We start from the raw sequence: 23,146 nt of genomic DNA on the forward strand, positions 1-23,146 counted from the left end.
TTGTTGGTCTGGGGAGTCCCTGAGGTTATGGAAGCAGCCCAGGGTCCTCTGTTGCAGCTGCTGACCTGGTTGGTTTGGTTGTTGGCCCCTTCCAGGAAACAGAATATGGAAAGTGGGTCCGAGTGGTTCCATCTGAAGGTAAGAGAAGGGACAGGGCACCAGGACATGCAAGCCTTCCTGCATGGTGATGGGCCCTGGTGTCTGCAGCTCATACCCTACATGGTCCTCCAGGGACACTGTGGAGAGCCCCACATTTATCTCTGGGACATTTAGCTTCAGACGTTCCCCACCCTCCTCTGCCCCAGCCCACTCACCTTCCCATCGCAAGGACAGCAGTAGTAGCAGGCATGATATCTCTGAGACCGGAGGGCCTATTCACAATTCCTTGACACAATCTGATTAGCCCGTCCTGCTAGACATCTTGCATCTATTTGTGGGTTTTGCCTCAAATGCTCCTCTCCGACAGGAACACCCAAAACCACTGCAGGGGAAGTGAAGGTTAAGCCACTTCACCCCAAGGACACTTCACAAGGGAGTGCTGTTGCTTTCACTTCCCCACACAGACACCACCTCCTGGAGACCCTTCTCCACGCAGGGGACTCACCTGGGACCAAATCCTCCTGTCCATGCTCATCCTCAGCCCAGGTAGGAAGCCTTGTGAAGCGCTGGCCAAAGCTCCCAAACTCCTCTTGTCATGGGCCGAAGGTTCGTGTGCCAAATGCTTCAAAACAAAGGCCAATATTCAACAGATCAGAGTTTGGAGGGTCGCGTAGGAAACGTCCAAACCTGTTAGAATGTTTATGAGTTTATTTGAGCCAAATTGATGATAATTGTCAAGGAGCAAAAGCTCAACGGATTGAGAAAATGCTCCAGAGAATGGCAGTTTTGTAGTTTATACGTTACCATCAAAGAAGGAGGTATGAAAAAGGGTTACACGAAACTCATTGGTGGTAAATTAGGGAGGCGGGAGAAAGCAAAGTGGGGAATTCTCTGAGATTGGATGATGAATAAAATGAAGAGACAAATACTTCCTTTGCATTGGCGGGTATAGGTAGTTAATGATTAACATTTCCAGCACATGGAGATGGTATTGGGGCAACAAGGTAACAATGAGGGTTTCATGGTCTCCTGCTCTGGTGAGAGATTGTGCTCTGAGGGGTCTCGAAAAGGGGGGATTACTCTGACATTCCAAAGGTCTGCTATTGCAGATGCAAAAAGACAATAGACACACTTACTTAAGGTAAAGATGAACCTTTGTCAAGGAAGATATCTGCTAGGACATGACTACCCACCATGACTCCTTTTTAGTTAAGAAGTTTCCATTTCAGACCATCCTATGTGGTTACATTAGGTCTCTGAGTTTGTAAGGCCACTACACACGCCACCCCTGAGCTTGTCAGGTTTAATATGTGGCCCCTTTTTCATCCATAGGTTCAGTGAAGAGCCTGCCTCACACACACACACACACACACACACACCCTCCTTGGGTTTCCCCACAAGCTCTGCCTTTGTGATGTGGTTTTCCTCTCCCAGAGAGGACCAAGATAGCCTTACCATCTGCTGCTCTCACTACCCCAAACCCCTCCTCTGCCTCCTCCTCACACCTCTTCTTTCTCAGATTTTATAGTCTCATGGGCTCTTGTATCAGGTCCTGAAGATTCAGCCTTTTCTCAGGTCATCCAGCTCCTCACCCTCCGAGACTCCATCCATTGAGACCATGACAGCCCCCTTCCTCATCCTCTTGACACAGTAGACTCCGGGCCAGCTAAGCTGCCTCACTGAAAACCATCTGGCTTGTGTTACATGAAGCCACAAATTCCCTTCTGATTATATGAGCTTCCTGAGCCAGGGAATGTGGTAAGACTCAGAAACAGCCAGATGAAAGAGATGCATAGGGCAAGGTATGGGCAAAGGGCGCAGGACTTCCATGCTCTTTCCAATCCGGTGCACCACGCTCCCCAATCTCCCCATGTTCACCAGCCTGGAAACTATCCAAACCCTGTCCTTTTGAGTTTTTACGGAGGCTTCATAACATAGACATGATTGATTGCATCACTGCCATTGTCAACTGATTCTACCTCCAGCTGCTCACCTCTCAGAGTTGGGGGAGAGGTGGTGTGGGACTGAAAGTTCCAACCCTCTAATCACATAGTTCGCTCCCCAGGCAACCAGCCCCCACCCTTAGGTGCTTTCCCAAAGTCACTCCATCAACTTTTTAAGAAGACACATTTATAGCTTACATCACTTGGGAAATTCCAAGGATTTGGGGAGCTCTGCCAGGAACAGGGATGAAGACTAAATATTTTGTATTGTATTTCTTATGATAAATTATAATATTAAAGATATCTATCTCAGTCTCTCTGTCCAATGATGAAAACCTCCTACAATGCAATATGAATACAGTGCAAAGAATAACAGGTAACGTTGCACCTTTCTCAAGAGATTTCATGAGATCAAGGATGAAAAGTGATGTTTGGAAAATTTGCCAACGCCATGTATTTGGAAGGATCCAGAAGAGTTAGACCTATTACTATAACAAAATCAACAAGAATGATGACATGATGATTCAAAAAAGAACAAACTGAATGTCAAAGCATTTACTAATGGTTTTGGAGGGGAAATGTTGAAATCTTCACACTTTCGCAAACATTGACCATAAGTAATTTTTTTCCCTGAGCACATCATAGAATCCTAACAAATACTTGTTGAATAGGTGAAATAGAATACATCTTATTTTTCTCATGTAACAGCTCATTCTAATTATGTAATAGCATTGCTTAAATATTTATTTTTTTGGTTAATCCTCACGGAGGATATTTTTTCCAATGGGGTTTGAGAATGGAAGGGAGAGGGAAGAGACACACAGAGAGAAACATTGATCTGAGAGAGACACATTGATTGGTTGCTTCCCGCAGGCGCCCCAAGTGGGGGTGCAGGATCAAGTCTGCAACCGAGGTTTGTGACCTAGATGGGAATCCAAGCAGAAACCCTTCAGTCCAAGGGTGACGCTCTAACCACTGAGCCAAACCAATGAGGGCTGTTTAAACATTTTGCACGAGATCATTTGTTTAATTATTCCATCCTCACAACCTTATGAAACAGAAAATTGAAGTACAGATTGGTTAACTAACTTGCCGAAACGTGAACATCTGGCTTCAACCCCTGGCAGTCAGCTGCAGAATCTCTGTGCTTCCTTGCCTCCCCTTTTCCTTGTCTCTACCATGTTCTTCTCCCACCTGCAGGGCAGTGGATGAGGGCCAATCCCTGTGTTTGGTGTGTGAGATTGACAACAACCTCCTTGCTAGAGCGAGCAGGACCCTGGAGAGCCAAGCTCAGAGCCTCGGTCCTGCAGCTGCCCCGCAATGGAAGCTGGCGATGGAGGGGAGTTCTGCCAAGCTCAACACCCATTGGGCTCCCAACACGTCCCTATTAGCTTCTCTGTGCAAAGAGTGGTGGGAGAGAAGAAGGGGCAGGATTCCTGGATTCTGAGGGCGGAGCCTTACGTCAGTGTGACAATACAGAGAAAAGGTATTTTTTCATAATATACAATGCCAGTTTCTCCTAGAAATGAATATATCCCGGTTTTTTAATAGGTCTCCTGCCAACGTGGGAGGACTACCCCAGGACTTTGGCTGTATGGAATGAAAGTTCTTGGAAAATGGCGGCCTTCAGTGTCATAATCCCAATGGGCTCGGCCATGTCGTTCACCCAGACAGTCCCAGAAAGAAAATGAACCACGGGATGGAGAGACACCGTAATTCTCCATGATGACCATTGGCAGGCTGTGGCTTCAAACGGTCTAGTGAGCGTGTGCACAGTCCACCCACTTCCGGTTTACAGGTCACCAACTTCCGGTTCACAGTTCACCCACTTCCGGCTTGGGGTGAACTGTGCGCATGCTCACTAGAACATTTTTGCTGACGTCACCAACTGCATCTAACCATCGGTTGCTTGAGGGACCCGGAGGTGCTGTGGAAGGTTAGCAGTGGGAATTCTTTGCGGTCAGAGGGGGTTTCGAATTGAAGTTGGAAGATTGGCTCGTTAATTTTCATTCCTTGTGTATTTTCTGTATGGATATACGTATTTTTTTGGTAACAAATTCCAAGTGTACTTTAATGATCAGATTTTATATTGTCCCATAAAACTTGATCATTTGAGGTGCAACTTAAGGGGCCTTAAGTCGGTGTTACTTGAGGACATATGGGGAAGTGAGGCGCTGAAGGAGGCAGTGATTGATGGGGAGCGGGAGCCTCTGGGATTGGAGGATTCTGAGGGTCACACTGTGACACACTCCGCTGGGGGGCAGTGATTGGGGACCTAATGAAATGGGTAGAGCGGGGTGCTAAGGGTAGCATATGGGAACCAGCTGACTGCATTGCTCTCTGGCACTGAGTGTTGGGGTCCTTTCGGGGATGGATGGTAGGGGTCAGTGTTGATTTCTCCTTGCTGTGTCTGTGGACAGGGTAAGGGTCAGTGATTGGCAGCTGAGCAGATAGGTGATGGTTCCCATTGGGGGCGTTATTTGGAATCCCATGTTGGGAGTTATTTCAGGCCCTTTGGAAACCACACTCTCTGAGACACATTTATTGGCGATGAAAGTAGTAATGATTTCAGGAGCCTATGTCAGTGGCTGGGAGGCACTTCTTGACCTTCTGGTAGTCCTGTGGTCTGGTCATTGGGGGTTTCTGGAGGTCCAAAAGGATGTTTTGAGGGACCCTGTCCTTGTAGGGGACCACACTGGATAGTGGCAACTTTGTTCAGTTTAGAATGAGGCAGTCACAGGATTGAGTCCCTTTGCAGACTGAGTGACCTTAAGGCAAATTATGTAACACAATTCGGTCTCAGGTTCCTTATCCACACAATGGGTACAATAATGATTATAGGGTGGGGGGAGGCAGAAGAGGGTATAGGGGGGAGATAAATGGTGATGGAAGGAGACTTGACTTGGGGCGTTGAACACATAATACCAAATTCATGCATGGTTGGGATCTGGCCAGCTGCCCCAATCAGAGCAGATTGGGCTAGGCTGGCTTCTGGGAGGAGATGTGGGAGGTTGGCTGTCCAGCCCCACCCCAGATTGGAGTGGGAGGGGACCATCAGGGTGAGGTCAGCTGGGGGCAGGGGCCACAGGCTGATTGGAGGTGGGGCCAGCCAGGGCGAGGGGCCCTGGGCGGTTGGCGGGTACAACCCCCTGGTCGAACTCCTGGTCAAGGGGACAATTCGCATATTAGGTTATTGAAGATTTTATTACCACAAATATTGAGATTTTGTTACTTTTTAAATGAAAAATATTTTGGTACAAAATACAGTTATGCAAAAATATAGCTATTTCAGTGACATTATCATCATGGCCACATACTATCAATTTTAAAATGTACTGAATAGTTTTATTATTCATCCTCTATTTCATTGTTTTCATCTATTCATGAATACCTACTATATAGACATATAGATATAGATATAGATATAGATAGATAGATAGATAGATAGATATAATCTATCTATATATATAAAAGGCTAAGTGTCCATCCGACCAGTAGCTATGACGTGCACTGACCACCAGGGGGAAGATGCTGAATGCAGGAGCTGCCATGATGCACATTGGCCATTTAAAAATAAACGGCACCACAGACCTGGCGCCAACAAACCAACACTCGGCTTCCCCCAAGTGGGACACAGGTCCTGCCACCACCCCAGAGCGACACTCCACCAAATCACAGCCAATGATGCCAAGACCCCATGGCACAAAATATGGCCCACAGCCTAGCCCAGCCCAGAAACGTTTGCTGTGGGCGCCGGGTAATGACATCACAGAGCAACACCTGGCTTCCTCTCCCTAGCAACTAGCCTCCTTGGAGTTTCTTCAGCCCAGGAAGATGACTTGCTTTATAGCCAGGTACACACATTTTACAATTTAACCAAATGTTTGTGAAGCATTTTCACGTGCCTCATCTCATTTGATCCTCACAGAAGTCCTCATGTCTATTTAATGGAAAGCTATTCAAAATATAAGTATCAAAATAGGGGGCATAGTGAATGACTGCTTTTGAAGGTCAGAAAAAGTGGTGTCACCTTAGAAGTACAGTGACATTGGAAGGCAATTTTATGGGCTTAGCAGTTGTAACTGGTCCATGAAGCAACTTTAAATTAAACAAAGGAGCAGGAAAAAATGGGGATAGTAGATATAAATATATGCTTGGATTTGGAAATCAATTGGACATTTTTTTTTTAAGCAACATTGTTAAGCTGCATTGGAGAGTTACAGATAAGTTTTTCCACACAATTCTGATATTTTATATTGAATATCTTGAACAGTGATTTAAATATCACCAGGTTCAGAAAGAAGTGATGAGCCTCTCATAGATAACCAGTGTATGGACTGGTTATGGACTCTTTCATATGTTTATACAGGCTCCTAAACATACACACCAGGAGTCAGCAAACTGGCCATCAGCTAAATCTGCTTTGCCATCTGTTTTTTAAAATAAAGTTTTATTGGAACACATTCATATTCACTTGTTTATTGTCTGTGGCTGCTTTTGTACTCCAGTGGCAGAGTTAATTGTGTTAATGACCATGTTATCTACAAGCCAAAAATATATACTCTCTGGCCCTTTACAGAAGTTTGCCAACATTTGTTATCCACATACACTCATTAGTATGCTCATAATCATACATCAACATAGGAACTCTTTCCTGTTTTATAAATACCAAATCATACCATACACATGTGTACTTGTTCTTTTCACACAATACAGCTATCCAATATCTGCATGGTATTCTATCATGTGGACATGCTATAATTTATCCAACCATCCTCACATTTTTTTATTCATTCTCCCCCCCGCTCCCATTTTTTTCAGTTCACTACACAAAGCAGAATAGCATCATCTTTAAGTGGACAGGCCCAGGATCCAGGTTCCTGTATTTAATTCTACATCAACTGGGCAAGTCATTTAATTCATCTGCCCTGGTTTTCAAGAGGAAGATTATAATAGTGCTTACCCCATGAGTTTGCATGAGAAGTGTGTGTGTGTGTGTGTGTGTGTGTGTGTGTGTGTTAAGCACTTGGAACTGTGTGGGGAGAACCAGCGCTTGGTGAATCTGAGTGGGACAATGCATGGATGGATGGATGGATGGATGGAGGATTAGGGATGTCAGAGAGAAGAATCAAGTAAAATAAACTCTCCTTTAATAAGAAACCAGGTGAGGCAGGTCAGAGGGCTTCCCAGCAGCCCATCTTGGGGACTCTGTTCCAGCCTCCAGATAACCCTCAGCTTGGCACTGGGGCTGCTGGGGCTGGGACGGTGATGTCCACGGTGAGGTTGGTGTAGAGAGGCTGCAGCTCCTTGGAGAGCAGCGTGTAGCCCAGTGAGTGAGCACCGTCTTGTTGCCACCTGCTTTGGATCTCGGCCAGGAAGCCAGGGCTGGGGGGAGCAATAGCCATGTGAGCCCAGGGCTCAGGGATGACCCAGAAACAGCCACCCCATTCCAACCCTGACTCACCTCTTGGGACTCTGCTCATGGCTGGGGTCCAGCCCCCCCTCCAGCATGTGGTAGCGGCCAAAGAGCAGATGGGGTCGTGAGAGGAGCATCCCATTTAGTTCCAGCCTTGGAGGGAAGAGGGCAGAGGCTAAATGCCTGTCTCCTCTGATAGGTTCCCCAGGCCACAGCACAGCCTCTCGGGCCAGGGTGGCCCATGCTCCCCTCAGTCTAGGGCAGCCTGTAGTTCCCACACCACGGGGGAATCTGCAGCCCTGTGCCAGGCTCCCTAGAGCAAGGCCTCCCCACCTGGCAGCGATGTCATTGTCCTCACGATCCCAGTCCCAGTACGTGTTGGGAAAGCCATTTATCTTGAGGTAGTGAACTGGACGCAGGGCGAACACCCCTCCAAGGTAGCCTCGGTAGGGCAGCCTAGAGATGGCAGAGAGAGTTGGAAACACAAAGTTGTTCAGGTAATAGGCCCTGATCCTTTCCTGGCCAGGATCTCCAAGGTTAATTTCTGGGTTAGCCCTTCTCCACTCACCCCTGTGATAACCTCTCCTCCGACCCATACCCACTCCCTGAATCATCTGACAAGCCCATCTTGTGACCCCAATGATGGCCCCCTTCCTGACCCCTACTTGGCCCCTCCTATCACTCATTCCCATCCTCTGACCTCGGTTAAAAACCTGTTTGCCTACCACTTTATTAGGTGCATCCTGACTCCCTTATTAATAACCAATTCCATCCCTACTTGGCATCCACATCCACGAGGAAGGTTCTTCACTGTCTATGAGGTCTTTGCTCAAGCCCCGTCGTCCCCTCCCTGCCTCAACCCCAGGGATCAGGGTCTGGATCTTACATATGAACAGGGCACGATTCAGGGAAGAGCAGGGCCTGGCCCACAGTCCCCCTCCCTCCACCTACTTGTAGTTGAACTTGTCGATGGCCACAGACACGTGGGCAGGGAAGATGTCACAGATGTAGAGGTTGCGGTTGTCCTCTGGGAGTAGGTTCACATCGTGGAAGAAGACGCAGTCCCAGCCCTCTTCTTGCATGGCCTCCCAGAACCCCACATTGCGAAGCTTGCCCCGGTTGAAGGCGGTGTTGTTCACCTGGGTGGACAGAGATGCTCAGTGCAGTAGTGTTCTCTCACCTGCCAGGCCCATCCTTCTCACCTATTCAAGTCCTGTTCTCCTGCCTGGAACCCCTTCTTATTCCCACTGTGGAGCTGGAAAACCCAAACTTGTCCAGAAAGGTATAATGTAAAGGTTACTTCCCCTGGGACACTTTTCTTGGATCCCCACCCCCCACCATCCTAGGCAGAGTCAGTAACTTCAGCCTCTCGGCTCTCCCTCCTCAGCCATCTTCAAGGTTCACAAGGATCATCACTTTCAAGAGGTCATCTGAGGGAGGCGGAGTTTAGGAGTAATCAGGGACCACTGGGTCTGTTTCTGTTCTGACCAGACAATGACTGGGTCTGATGCCCAGGAACCATGACAGGATTTGCCTCTCCTCCTCTTCTTCTTCCTCTATCATCATCATCATCATCATCATCATCATCATCATCTTTATCACCGCCACCTTAATTGTTACATCATCACTTATTATCATCATGTCCATCATCATTACCATCACCACTATCTTCATTACCTCAACATAATCACATTAACTCCATTATCACTATTAGCATCACCATCATCATCACCATGAACACAATTATCACTATCACCACTGTCACCATCATCGTCACCATTGTTAGCAACAGCATCTTAATTGTCACCATAATTACCAGAATCATCACCATCAAAACAATCATTACCATCATCAAAATCACTACCATTATCATCATATCATTTATTGAGAGCCTACTATGCCAGGCTTTGGCCTCACTGCTATACATTCACTAAGTCGATTAGTTTTTCCCACGACCCAATAATGCAGGTGTTATCATTTTTGTCTCATGGGGAGAAAACCATGGCAAAGAGGTAAGTTCCCCAAGTTTATTATACATAGTTATTCGATAACAGTGGGATGGATGGATGGATGGATGGATGGATGGATGGACACATGGTCCCACACTCAGATAATACATGTAGTAATGGACAAGACCAGGTTTCAAACAAGCATCTAACTGACCCCAAACCCCTTTAATTCACCCCTTTATTGCCCAATCTGGTCAGCCCCGGTCTCAGAGAGGCCTCGACTTCATGAATCGGACTGAGCCTTTCCCACAGGCAGCCATTCAAGCTGATCCCAAACTCAACTAGTTAAGACCAAACCTATAGTCCTTGGCTCTAATTTCCCCCATTCAAGATCTGTACTCATAAATCCAGCCCCCCAGATATTCTGTGACCCAGACACTCTCAGCTCACAGCGACAACTTCAGCTCTGATTGTTCAAACTCATGCTAAAAGCCCTCTGCCCTCTTGCCCTTGATCCTCCCCATTCCTGTCACACCTGATTCACCACATAGATGGCATAATGCAGTTGCTGGCGCTGCAGGAAGGGGTGCAGGTGGAAGAGCAGGTGCTGCAGGTGCTGGGCTTGCCCATAGTAGGGTACCACTATTGCTGTGTGGTGCCGTGTCCAGCAGTTGGGTGGCTGGTATTGGCCTCCCAGCTCCACCAGTGGGTTCTTTTCCACCACTTGCTCCATTGTCAAGTTCTCTGGGATCATCACCTTCAAGGGGCCACCTAAGAGAGAGAGACCCTAGAGATGATCAGGAACCTACCCCAGAAACCCCACACCCCAGTTTTACTGGGTTGAATCATTCCCCACCCCCAAATTTCCTATCCACCCAGAACTTCAGAATGTGACCTTATTTGGAAATGGGGTCCTCACAGACACAATTGGTTAAAACGTGGTTCTACTGGATTAGGTTTGGCCCTGAAGCCAATGGCTGGTGTCCTTATAAGAAGGCCTTGTGGCCCTGGCCAGAGCTTCTCAATGGTTAGAGCACTGGCCCACACACCGAAGGGTCACGGGTTCAATTCCAGGTCAAGGGCATGTACATGGATCATAGGTTTGATTCTTAGTTCCAGTCAGGGCGTGTGCAGGGGGCAATCAATCAAAGTCTCTCTCTCTCCTGCCAGGCCCATCCTTCTCACTTTTTCAAGTCCTGTTCTCCTGCCTAGAACCCCTTCTTATTCCCACTGTGGAGCTGGAAAACCCACACTTGTCCAGAAAGATACAATGTAAAGGTTACCTCCCCTGGGAAACTTTTCTTGGATCCCCACCCCCCACCATCCTAGGCAGAGGATCTCTCTCTCTCTCTCTCTCTCTCTCTCTCTCTCTCTCTCTCTCTCTCTTTTTCTGTCTCCCTCCCTCCCTCCCTTCCACTCTCTCTAAAAAGCAATGGAAAAAATATTAAGAAGGAAAAAAAAACATGGACCACTACTCAGCTGAGCCCTTCCCAATACTCCTCACCCTCATAAACTTTGAGAGTCAATGAATGTTTAAAGACACTAAGTCTTGGGGTGATTCCTTATGATTCACTAATAGAGAACCAACTCTCTCCCCATCACCCCCAGCTCCCATTCCCACAGCTTCTGCTTCCAGGTTCTGACCGCCACCCCCTTAAGCCAGCTCCCCAAAGCCCGAAGTGGGGGTGGGGGCATAGGAGGCCTCCCACAAGCTTACTGATGTAGGGTGAGACAATGGGGCAGTTGGGCAAATCCTCCCTTCTGATGTACACTTGGTGGATCTGGCTGATGTTTGAGTACACATCCTGGCGAGGGATTCCTGGAGAGGAGACCCGGACCACAAAGGGCAGCTCTTCTCCCACCTCCGGCTTGTCTTGTGTGAGGAAGCGCAAGGAGGAGGTGAAGCCATGGCGGTGGTGGTTTGGGCAGAGTAATGCCCCCATTAGCAGCAGCTGTAAGCCCAGAAGGAATAACAGGAGTCCCCTCTGCTGTTCCATTCTGGGAAAAAAGCAGAAGGTCATTCCTCCCATTTGGCAAACCCCTCACTTTTGCACCATGGGTCTCAGGCCCAGGCTCCTGCAGCCATTCCTCCCCGACGGGCTTTGCACACTCCCCAGAGGGGAGACCAGAGTGAGACACTTCCCAAGGCCATTCAAGGCCACATCATCTGTGCGGAACACCTGTCTTGTGAACGTCTGCAGCCTCGTCTCGTCAGCCTGGTTCAACACTTTGGTCACACTGGGTGCCAGCCGGACTGCTCCCTTGGCCGGGCAGCTCAACCTCCCTGACACTTGACGTCCTTGTCTGTAAAATGAGGCTTATTCCTGGATCAGGCTCATCGTGCCAAGACAGGCAATGTGCTTCTGTCAGGGTGCGGCAGGAACTCAACGTTATTCCAGGAATGGTCCAGGTTCTCTCTTATCTCCAACATTTTTAAAATATGTTTTTATTTATTTCAGAGAGGAAGAGAGTGGGAGAGATAGAAACATCAATGATGAGAGAGAATCATTGATTGGCTGCCTCCTGCACGCCCTCTACTGGGGATCCAGCCTGCAACCCAGGCATGTCCTTGACGGGAATCGAACCTGGGACCCTTCAGTCCACAGTCCGACGCTCTATCCACTGAGCCAAACCTGCTAGAGCTATCTCCAGCATTTTGCATAGAAGGGACCAGCCCTGCTCCTGCTCATTCTGGGTGCCCTTCCCTTTCATGCCACAAGCACCAAGTTGCCACTAGGGGCTTCCACAGCCTCAGTATGCCCTCCACCCACTCTGATCATTGTGGATTGTGACTGTCCATGTCAACCTCCCCATCAGACTAGGGGCTTGAGGAGAGCTGGTTCAGGACGGACTCATCTCTGGGTCCTCAGCATTTCTCAGCACAGGAGGCCCCAGGAAGTGGATGATGATTGGATGGATGGAGGAATGAATGAATGAATGCAAATCTCTTCTCCACCTGACAGACTCCTACTCATCCTTCAAGAGCCAGCACAAATGCTCCTTGTCTTGTCTAAGTCCTTTTTTAAAAAAAAATATATTTTATTGATTTTTTACAGAGAGAAAGGGAGAGGGATAGAGAGTTAGAAACATCGATGAGAGAGAAACATCAATTCAGCTGCCTCCTGCACACTCCCTACTGGGGATGTGCCCGCAACCAAGGTACATGCCCTTGACCGGAATCGAACCTGGGACCTTTCAGTCCGCAGGCTGACGCTCTATCCACTGAGCCAAACCGGTGCTGGCTTGTCTAAGTCCTTTATTCTCATCTACACTCTGGGCTCTCCTGGTCCCTGGTATCTCTGCTGTCACAGCTCTGGTCACCAGAACTGGAATGATATGTACCTAGTTTCTCTCCCTGGGAGCCATGAGAGGGTAGACCTTGGGCATGACCCATCTGTAGGCCCCCATCATCACCCATAAAAAAAAGTTGAGCACCCACTTATTTACCCATCTATAGTTACTAAGCATCCAGGCATTATGGTGTGAACCAAGGAAACAACCAGAAACAAAATCAACAAAAACCTCTGCCTCCATGAAACCTACTTTCTGATGGAAAAGACAAGCAAGAAAATAGGTAACTTCAGAGAGTGATAAAAACCTATAAGTGAAAAGGGGAGGGTGGCCGGGTGATGCTACTATTTGCTGAGACTGTGGTCTGGAGCAGGGCCGAATAGATCATGGCTGTTAATTTTAAATTTTCTATTGGCCTCATTTATAAAGTAAAAATAAACGGGCACCATTCATTTTAATGTGACACTAACCCAACACATAATAAATATTGTTTCAACATGCCATCAAGATAAAACTAGTGAGGGATTTTACATCCTTTCCTCACATAAAACCTTCTAACCTGGGACGTATTTTGCACTTACATTACAGCCCAATTCAGACTAGCTGCCGTCCAAATACCCATTAGCCATGTGTGGCCAGTGGGCAACACACTGAATAGCAACGCCAGGCCCGGAAAAGGAAGCCTTCCCGGATTATGAGAATTAAATGAGATGAAGATAATGAAAGCTTACTGTTCGGTCAATACAGAGTAACTTTCCCGGTTAACTCACGGAGTGGGTACTATTATCGTCATCCCCACTTTACAGCGGAGGAATCTGAGATGGTGCGTGGGAAGTGCCGAGCGGTGTCTGGCACAGGCGGACTGCTCAGTCAGTGCTGCTCCCCCACTTCCACCGTCTCCCCCCCCCCCCCCGCCCCCCAAGTCCTCGTTAGCAGCACTTACAACCTCTGGGCTTTATCATCCCGATCTCCCCAACCAGTCCGGGTGCAGCCGTGTCTCACAAGACGGGCCTGGCACGAAGGAAGCCTCAGGGAATGAACAAATGAATGAGTCTAACGACCAGGGTTTAAGCCTTACAACAGGAGCCCCCCATCACCCGTCACTCTCAATCTTCCCGATCAAGGGCCTCATGGGTTAGACACAAGAGGAACTCAGACAATAACACACAGGAGAGGGGGCTTGGGTCTGGGGAGGCCCTCCGCTGTTTTGTTATTGTTTGGGGGGCTTGTGCCCCCGGGAACCCTCCGTTTCACGGGTCTCACCTGTCCTCCATCCCGAGCTCTGCTTTCAACGCCACCAGGCAGAAGGCGGGCGCATTGGTTACGGACCACACCCGCGCATCACCGCTAACGGGATCCACGCCCCGAGCCCGCAGCTCGTGGAGAGAACCGGACCCTACCCGCTCCCCGCACGCACCCAACCGCCACCCCGCGGAGATGCGCACCCAGTGTCCCCTCGGAACCTGTCCAGCGCCAGCGCTACCTCTGCCTTTCGCAACCCACCCATTTCTCCCCCACCCCGCAGCCTCCCCAACCGCAAATTCTATCATACTCCCAAGAAAGCACGAAATCTGAAAAATATCCTCTCCATCTTCGGAATAAACTGCACAGTACACCGCGCGCAACAGAACAGAGAAACCAGGCGCCGCTCCAGCTCCCGGCGCAGGCGCAAAGTGGATCTGAGCGGCCCCCAGCCTTCTGAAGCCGGTGGGCGGGGCGCGTGACGTCAGCGCGCGAAGCTCACAGGGAGTTGTAGTCTGTCCGAGAAAAGCCCGCGCTTCCTACCGCGGGCACCTGGGAGTCGTAGGCGGGTAGACCTGAAAGCCTTCTGGGAGTCGTAGTCTGTTTACCCACTTCCGCTTTTTCTGGGAGCCTGGACCTACCAGCGCGGGTTCTGCTCAGGTGAGTGGCGGGCTGGACTCGGCCCTTTGTTTCTCTGCCACGTAGAAGCTGGTGTTCTCCATGTTTGTCTCCCACGCATTCTGGTAGCCATACCTGCAGAGATCGCTCTCCTCTCCGTGATCCCCCAATGCCTGTCTCCCGGCGACCCGCTTTAGACTCAGCAGCTGGGTCTGGCTCCTCGTTCCCACCACCCAAGCTGGGTGCGGTGCAAGCGCACGCTCCTCGGTCCCCTAACCGCCAAGAGGTATCGGGGCTGGCCTAGGGGGCGATCAAGGCGGCTGTTTGAGCCTAGAGGAGGCGCCAGACCCAGCCCAGGGTTCAAGAAAGACTGCAGAGCAAAGGACCTCAACTCTCCTATGGTCAAATGAGAGTCCAGATTCTCTGCCTTAAACCTAACCCTCTCACAGTTTTTCCCCATTCTTCCCCATCCCTCACATCTTACCTACTAAATGGTCCTTCCAATTGTTCAAGCCAAAACCCTTGGACTTGCCCCGAGTCCTGTGTGTCTCTCATCCACTTCTCTCCCCCAACCATGTCTTGTGAGTCCCATCTGCTCTATTTCCAGAAGAGATCCAGAAGCCGACCACTTCTCTCTACTTGCACTGTCTCCCCTCTGCTCTGAGCCACCATGGTTGCCCACCTGGATCATTGCAGGAGGCTCCTCTCTGATCCGGGCTGGCCCCTCTCCACCCTGTCTTCACACACAGCAGCCTGAGGGATCTTGTTAAAATATAAATCACTCCAGCTGGCCTGCGTGGTTCAGTGGTTGGGCGTTGACCTATGAACCAGGAGGTCAGTTAGATTCCCGGCAGGACCTGTGCCCATGTATGGGCTCCATCCCCAGCAGGGGGCGTGCAGGAGGCAGCCCATCAACTATTCTCTCTCACCATTGATGTTTCTAACTCTCCCCCTCCTTCTCTGAAATCTATTTAAAAATATTACATATAAATATATAATCACTCTACAGCTTAAAACCATCCAATGGTCCCTATCTCATTCAGAGAAAATCCAAGCTTCTCATCGTGACAATCTCCAGGGCCCTGACCCGCTCCTGTTCAGCCACAACACACCCTCCAACCAACTGCACACAGACAGGCCGGACCCTTCAGGTCCTTTGCATTTGTTATTAACTCTGGAACATTCTTCCATCCTGATCAAATGCCTGACTCCTTCTTGTCCTCCTGGCTTCCTCTCACATGACAATCCCTTCATGTCACTCCTCATTATTTTTAAAGTATGGAGGTTATTTCTGCTTATCCGTCTGTTGGTTCCTCCACTAGAACTGAGTTCCTGCAACCTTTCCTGTCTGTTCTCTGCGGTGAACCCAGTGCCCAGGATCCACTGAGTTGGTATTTATTGAATGAATGGATGGATGAATGGATGGATGGATGGATGGATGGATGGATGAATGGATGGAGAGATGGATGGATGAATGAGTGAAAGCTTCATCTGAGATTTGAAGGTGCTTGGCCTGCACCGCCCTGAGGGAAGTGTTCCAGGCACTGGGTTTACTCTGGGCGCTACCCAGGCAGCCTCCCTGGAGGCAACAACCCCGCAACCCGGTTCCACCCGTAACCCGCCTCCCTTCTCTTCTAGTCCAGGAGACGCGGACCCCTCGCACCCGCCCGGACCCCGCGATGCCCGCCCCGCAGTGCGCCTCCTGCCACAAGGCCCGCGCCGCCCTCCGCCGCCCGCGCTCCGGCCAAGCGCTGTGCGGCACCTGCTTCTGCGCCGCCTTCGAGGCCGAGGTGCTGCACACGGTGGTCGCGGGCCGCCTGCTGCCGCCCGGCGCCGTGGTGGCCGTGGGGGCCTCGGGCGGCAAGGACTCCACGGTGCTGGCGCACGTGCTGCGCGAGCTGGCGCCGCGCCTGGGCATCTCGCTGCGGCTGGTGGCCGTGGACGAGGGCATCGGCGGCTACCGGGACGCGGCGCTGGCGGCCGTGCGGCGCCAGGCGGCGCGCTGGGAGCTGCCGCTCACCGTCGTGGCCTACGCCGACCTGTTCGGGGGCTGGACGATGGACGCCGTGGCCCGCAGCACGGCCGGCTCGGGCCGCAGCCGCTCCTGCTGCACCTTCTGCGGGGTGCTGCGGCGGCGGGCGCTGGAGGAAGGGGCGCGCCTCGTGGGAGCCACGCACGTCGTGACGGGTGAGCGCATGCGCGCGGCAGGAGGGACGCTGTGGGAGGAAGGGGCGCATGCGCAGGTGAGGGCGGGACTGACAGGGGCGGAGGCGCATGCCCGGGAAGTGAAAAGGCGACCCGGGAGGAGCTCAGTAAAAGGGCTGTGCGTGCCCCCCAAAGGCTCAGGGGCCTGGTATGTGCGCGCCCCTGCAGGGGGGCAGGGCAGGCGTGGCGAGTTTTTGAGCCACTGCCATCACCTTGGTGCACACACAGTGGCAGATAGAGGGCTGGAGGGGTCCCCTTAGGGCCTAGGGCCGTGGTTCTCTGCATTTTAAAAATGACATTCTAGCCCTGGCTGGTTTGGCTCAGTAGATAGAGTGTTGGCCTGCGGACTGAAGGGTCCTGGGTTCGATTCCGGTCAAGGGCACAGGCCTGGGTTGTGGGCTCAATCCCCAGTAGGGGGCGTGCAGGAGGGAGCCGATCAATGATTCTCTCTCATCATGGATGTTTCTATCTTTCTCTCCCTCTCCCTTCCTCTCTGAAATCAATAAAAACATATTTTAAAATAACAATAATAAAAATGACATTCTATAGGTTTCCCCTCACAAAAGGAGTGTGCAGGGGTGTCTCCCATCTGTAGTCTGCAATGCAACTATGTCTTTTTTAACTTCTTTTCTCTCTCGGTTTGCCTCTCTCATTCTCTCTTACCCCCTCCCAGTCATCCCTTCAGCAAGTAATTATTGACCATTTACTGTGCGCCAGATGCAGGCCATGTAGCCTCTAGCTGAGCGCCTAGCCTCGGTTCCCTCTTGTAAATTGGGGATATTAATAACGCCTGGGTCCCGGAGATGCTGAGCGTTAGGTGCGTTATGTGTGAAGCACTTAGACCAGAGGCCGAGAAGCAGTGACCCTGATACAGAGGTTTGCGGTTATGATGCACAAGTCAGCCTGCTCCTGCCCGGCTCTCACATAACATAATTACAGCCTGAGAGGCGCTGCTAAGGAAAAGTACGCTTTGTGAGTTTGCAACAGGGGGACCTAGAGGAGGGAGAAAGGTGGGGATTAAGGGAGCGTTTCGGAGTGAGCAGAGGCCTGAAGGCTGCGTGGGTAACCAGGTGAAGGACGAATCGAGGTTGGGAGAGGTGTTCTGAGCCAAGGAAACAGCCCATCCAAACGCCCTGCGGAGAGGATGTGGGCCGATGGAGACGCCCGAAGAAGACCCGGGTTTCACTGTATAGAAAAGCCCAAGATGACAAAATGCAGTCAGTAGGCGTTTAGCTTAAAGTTTCTGGTGACTGTCGTGCAGTCACTTTCTCCGCGATCTGCAGCCCCAGGGGCACCGTGTCAGCAGCCTGCGGAGAGTCTCCATAAAGTGCCCTTTGGCTTTCGCTGCGCGGCCCGAGTGCACTTGACGCTGAGGCTGGAATGACATCTGCAGCTGAAAGTACTGTTACTCCCTCCGTCTGGGCGCATCCAGCACAGGGCCTGCCCGGCCCGGGAGGTGGGTGACAGTGAGGGCGCCCCAGGTGGCTCCATGGCGGCCTGTCCTCTCCCTTTCTCACTGTGTCCACCTTCTGCCCCCCACCCCCTGCGCCCCCGGGTCCCCAGGACCAGCAGCGCCCCTGCGCCCTCTCTGACCGGCTCCCCGTCTCTCCCCCAGGCCACAACGCGGACGACATGGCGGAGACGGTGCTCATGAACTTCCTGCGGGGCGACGCGGGCCGGCTGGCCCGGGGCGGGGGCCTGGGCTCCCCGGGCGAGGGGGGCGCCCTGCCGCGCTGCCGCCCGCTGCAGCTGGCCTCGCAGAAGGAGGTGGTGCTGTACGCGCACTTCCGCCGCCTGGACTACTTCTCCGAGGAGTGCGTGTACGCGCCCGAGGCCTTCCGCGGCCACGCGCGCCACCTGCTCAAGCTGCTGGAGGCGGCGCGGCCGTCGGCGGCGCTGGACCTGGTGCACTCGGCCGAGCGCCTGGCGCTGGCCCCGGCCGCCCGGCCCCCGCCCGCCGGCGCCTGCTCCCGCTGCGGGGCGCTGGCCAGCCGCGCGCTCTGCCAGGCCTGCGCCCTCCTGGACGGCCTGGACCGCGGCCGGCCCCGCCTGGCCATCGGCCAGGGCCGCCGGGGGCGGGACGAGGTGGGGCCGGCGGCGGGGCCTCCGCAGGAGCGGGAGCAGGTCCAGCCCCCAGCCCGCGAAGCCGTTCCCGCTGTCCCCACCTTCTAGGGACCCCAGTTCTCTACTGGGACCCGACCAAGGAGCGCCTGTAAATGACACTGTGAATAAACCCGAGTGACCTTTGCCCAGGGCTTCTGGTTGGGGGACCGGTTACCTCTGACCCTGCAGGAGCTGCGGGCCTGGGCTCCAGGGTCTGAGGGGGGAGGGGGCTGAACAACTTTCCACTCCTGAGCCAGTGGGAATTGGGGGTGGGGTAGGGGTGGGGTGGGGTGGGGCTTTTCCTACCTCTGACAGGTTCTCAGACAGCCCCAGCCCTTCCTGAGCACCTACTGTGCGCAGGCGTTTCCTGTTTGTCTGTAGAGGGGTAAATAAAGCCGCCTGACTTGACAGGCACACGGCTCAGTAATCAGGGTGCTTCTCTGAGCCCTGCGCACCCTGCAGGCCCCGCCCCCTTCATTCATTTGCATAATCTCATTAGCTGTGGCCTGAGATCCCCAGACTGGAGAGCGAGGAACTGGGCTTCAAGATGGTGGAAGTGCTCCCCACCCCCTCACCCCTGAATCCCTCCTGGTGTCGGTGATGGGTGGGGAGCAGCTGGGTGGGCTCCCCAGACCTCAGCTTCCGGAGGCAAAGCTGAGTGCGCCTGGGTCCGTGACTTAACGACTCTGGGCTTCGGTTGCCTCCTCTGAAAATGGACTCAGAGCAATGCTGTGAAGATTGGATAAAGGGCTTCATGAATGGTGCCTACGTTCACATTAAGGTTTGGCCGCCAGGGAGCTCTGGTGGTCAGGGTTGCTGGCCCAAGGTCCACACAGATGTGAGGCCCAGAAGCTTCCTGCCTTAGGGGGCATGGAGGTCGGGTAGGGGGTGGGGCTTGGTAATTTAGTCCCACCTCCAAGCTTTGCTGGGCTGGTCCCTGGTCAGAATACCCTCACTTTCCCATCTTCCTGTGCAAATCCTCCAGGGTCCACCTGGGAGCCTCAGAGTCATCCACCCCGCCCACACCCCACCCCCTGGGCTGGCCCTCACCTGTGGCCATTCATCCTCTGGGTCTCATTTTTCCTAATTGGACTGAGCTTTGAGGGCAGAGACCAAAAATCCCTCCCCTCCAGATAGCACAGCATCATTCATCCAACATTTACTGAGCCCCTAATGTATACAGGGGCGGTAAAAATATAAATAAAAATGAAAGACAAACCTCTCACTTGTGGAGCTTACAGTCTATGGGAGAGAGACAACAGAGAAGTACATGTGTACTCTGAGGTCTGATGATGAGTGCTGTGAATAGGAAATGAAGGGCCGTGGCCAGTTTGGCTCAGTGGTGAGGGCATCGGCCCATGGACTGAAGGGTTGTGGGTCAATTGCTCTATCCCCGGCCCTGGTTGGGGCACATGGGGGAGGCAACCAACCAATCCATGGGTCTCTCTCACATGGATGTCTCTCTCTCTTCCCCTCCCTCTCTCCCTTTTCCCTTCCCTCCACTCTCTCTAAAAAAATAAAATAAAATAAATGGAAAGAATATCCTCAGGTGAGGATTTAAAAAAAAAATAAAGAAGGAAATGGAAGAATACGAGGGGAAAGGCTGTGAAGGGACCTATTTTAGTTTGGGAGATCAGGGCTTCTTTGAGGAGGTGACTTAGGTAGAGACAAAGCAAGGGAGGTTTCCAGCCATGATGGACTATCTCATGTCAGAACAATCTTATGCTGAGACCAACTGGAAACAATGCACACCCAACACAGAGATATAAAGCAGTCTATTTGAATACATCAAAGAGCAGCCAGAATCGCAGAGCAAAGGGCAGATGATATTCTGCAGGAGGGGCCGGAAGGCTAAGAGGTTGGGAGTCGGAGCTGAGTTCAGCAGCATCTTGGGGCAGGAGGCAGAAATGGAGTCTGGGGCTACTGAGGCAGTGAGGACTTGAGAGGCCAAAATCCTGGGGACAAGGGAAGAAGAACATTGAGGTGAGCCAGCATTGTGCTCCTCTTTTCCTCTGGGAAAACAAAACAATGTTCAGGGTCTCCTCAGAAGGACGGGTCCCATAACTACCTCACTTAGGACCCAAATAGATCTACAGGTTAGAGTAAGGGTCACGGGCAAGTAGACTCATCCACAAGAAGACCAGCACTCAGTTTCAAACTCAATCCCACACTGGATTTTTTTTAAAAAAATGTTCTTATTGATTTGAAAGAGAGAGAGAGAAACATTGATGTGAGAGAGAAACATCGATCGGCTGCCTCCCACACTCACCCTGACCAGAGATTGAACCCACAACCTAGCCATGTGTCCCGATCAGAAATTAAACCATTGACCTTTCAGTGGACAGGATGATGATCAATCACACCGGCCAGGGTCCACAGGGATTAATAAGATCCCTACTCTATCTGCTTGCTAGGAAGCAAAAGTAGGGGAGCCCGAGCCACCGTCCTATTTCCATTTAAATTGGTTAAAATTAAGTTTAAAGCACCATTCACCGGTCTTACTAAACACATTTCAAGTGCTCCGTAGCCACATTTGGCCAGTGGCTACCGCATTGAAGAGCACAGGTACAGACTATTTCCATCACAAAATGCCATTGTGCAGCACTGTTCTAGACTGTTCTAGAATCCAGAGGGAACATTTTCCAGAGCCTCAGAAAATCTCTACAATTCAATAAAAACTTTACAAGCCTATCGGGACGAAAGGGCTGCACACCAGGAGGAAAACAACGCATCGACATGGTCACAGATGAACCAGATGTAGGAGTTTCAGGCATGGACTTGATCATCAACGTGTTCAAGAAAATAGATGCTAAAAAAAAAAATAGATGCTAAAATGGGGCTTTCGCTGTCAAACTGGAACACTTAAAAGAAGAACCAGGCAGAATGGAATGACTGGCACCAGACTTACCCTCCTGCTGTGAACACCTATCAAACCAGAGATAACATGCTTGGCAACTCACCCCGCCTTGCTCCAGATATAGCTCTTCCTCCCAATCGCCTACCATGATGACCAACACCAACACCCACCAGCCACCCAGCTGTGTGCCCACAGAGGCAACGGCTTCCCCAAGAACTTCCTGTGAGCTTCCCCTTTCGACTTCCACATTGGCAGCTGGACACCTTGGCTTTTCATATTCTCGGCTGGTTCTCTCACGTCCACCACTCCTGTGCTTCAGGTGAGCTGCTCGGTGATGCTGTCTCTCACCCTCCTGCTCCCTCCAGAACAGCACTTCCTGGCTCCTGGCACATGGTCTAAGGCAGCCGTGGGCAAACTACGGCCCGCGGGCCGGATCTGGCCCGTTTGAAATGAATAAAACTAAAAAATAAAAAGACCGTACCCTTTTATGTAATGATGTTTACTTTGAATTTATATTAGTTCACACAAACACTCCATCCATGCCTTTGTTCTGGCACTCTGGTCCAGTTTAAGAACACATTGTGGCCCTCGAGTCAAAAAGTTTGCCCACCCCTGGTCTAAGGTCTGGGTTTTCTAATAAATCCCGTCTTCTCATAGTTCTCTGGGTGGCTGTCTCCGGGATTGCACCGCATCTGATGCACAATGACAAATTATACAGACTACAATTTAGACCCTGGGTAGGATTCTCCTCTTCCAGGTATAGTTACTGTGGCCTGTAGCAGGTGGGTCACTGCGACCCGATCAAGGACTGAGGGAATTCAAAACCCGGCTGCCGTCCCTATGGGGGTCTCATCTATTTCCAGCCCAAGGATTCTCGGTCATCTCCTGAAGGTTTGGCCTGGTCTTCAGGGCATAGGAGGACTGTGGAATGTGTTGGCCTCTTCCATAAATGAGAAGATGTAGATGATTCTACAGTAAACCCGTAAATTTCAGGATGAGAGAAGGTCAGAGCATGTGGATACACAGGCACTATGTCCTACACCGTGTCCGCAATCCTCAATACCTGCAGCTTCAACCCTATGTCCTTCTCTAAGTTGTACCCCAATGAAGACCAAGGACCAAGTCCCACAGCCCTGTTATCACACACACACAAACACACACACACACACACACACACACACACACACACACACACACACAGCAGGGGCAACAGCAACAGCTTGGGCTTGGAGGGACCAAGTCCAGGGCCCCTGACATCACGGATCAGTCCTTTCTCTCTGGTGACCAGGGGCAACAGCAGAGCAGCAGGCATCTAGGGCTCTTTCTGGGTTGGGCTTCCCCCCAACACCTCCCCCTCTCAGGAGCTTTCTTCTCCCCAGTGACAACCAGGAAGTAAAGGCTGAGCTTCTCACCCCAGGTATGG

The 23,146-nt window shown here is 51.4% G+C and overlaps 2 protein-coding genes across 3 annotated transcripts; one reads left to right on the forward strand and one right to left on the reverse strand.

Annotated features, from left to right (window-relative positions):
* Positions 1 to 6,295: 6,295 nt before the first annotated feature.
* Positions 6,296 to 14,292, reverse strand: LOC308530352 (beta-1,4-galactosyltransferase 3-like). 2 transcript variants are annotated; one of them, XM_081106945.1, is made up of 7 exons: positions 13,962 to 14,292; positions 11,125 to 11,405; positions 9,943 to 10,178; positions 8,410 to 8,597; positions 7,792 to 7,914; positions 7,507 to 7,611; positions 6,296 to 7,427 (listed from the first exon to the last, which is right to left on the reverse strand). In XM_081106945.1, exons 1-7 carry the CDS (start codon positions 14,246 to 14,248, stop codon positions 7,274 to 7,276), a joined length of 1,374 nt encoding a protein of 457 aa, XP_080963071.1. In that variant the 5' UTR covers positions 14,249 to 14,292; the 3' UTR covers positions 6,296 to 7,273. The 2 variants fall into 2 exon arrangements, with proteins under 2 accessions (XP_080963071.1, XP_080963072.1); XM_081106946.1 differs by lacking the exon at positions 13,962 to 14,292 and adding an exon at positions 13,642 to 13,817.
* A 271-nt stretch (positions 14,293 to 14,563) lies between these two features.
* LOC308530354 (cytoplasmic tRNA 2-thiolation protein 1) lies at positions 14,564 to 19,068 on the forward strand. Its single transcript, XM_081106948.1, has 3 exons — positions 14,564 to 14,600; positions 16,197 to 16,745; positions 18,379 to 19,068. The coding sequence occupies exons 2-3, from the start codon at positions 16,238 to 16,240 to the stop codon at positions 18,933 to 18,935; spliced, it is 1,065 nt and encodes a 354-aa protein (XP_080963074.1). The 5' UTR covers positions 14,564 to 14,600; positions 16,197 to 16,237; the 3' UTR covers positions 18,936 to 19,068.
* Positions 19,069 to 23,146: the final 4,078 nt, after the last annotated feature.

This window comes from Myotis nattereri (assembly GCF_964212035.1).
Source record: "Myotis nattereri genome assembly, chromosome: 15".
In the NCBI taxonomy this organism is placed as follows: domain Eukaryota; kingdom Metazoa; phylum Chordata; class Mammalia; order Chiroptera; family Vespertilionidae; genus Myotis; species Myotis nattereri.

Bases quoted from the DNA above. Each gene is read 5' to 3' on its own strand.
- LOC308530352 (XM_081106945.1), bottom strand. From the start codon at position 14,248: ATGATAGAATTTGCGGTTGGGGAGGCTGCGGGGTGGGGGAGAAATGGG. The intron at 11,406-13,961 runs GTGAGACCCGTG...CTTTTTTCCCAG, and splicing joins GAGCTCGGGATGGAGGACAG to AATGGAACAGCAGAGGGGAC. The intron at 7,612-7,791 runs GTGGGGAGGCCT...CTTCCCTCCAAG, and splicing joins GACAATGACATCGCTGCCAG to GCTGGAACTAAATGGGATGC.
- LOC308530354 (XM_081106948.1), top strand. From the start codon at position 16,238: ATGCCCGCCCCGCAGTGCGCCTCCTGCCACAAGGCCCGCGCCGCCCTC. The intron at 16,746-18,378 runs GTGAGCGCATGC...TCTCTCCCCCAG, and splicing joins AGCCACGCACGTCGTGACGG to GCCACAACGCGGACGACATG.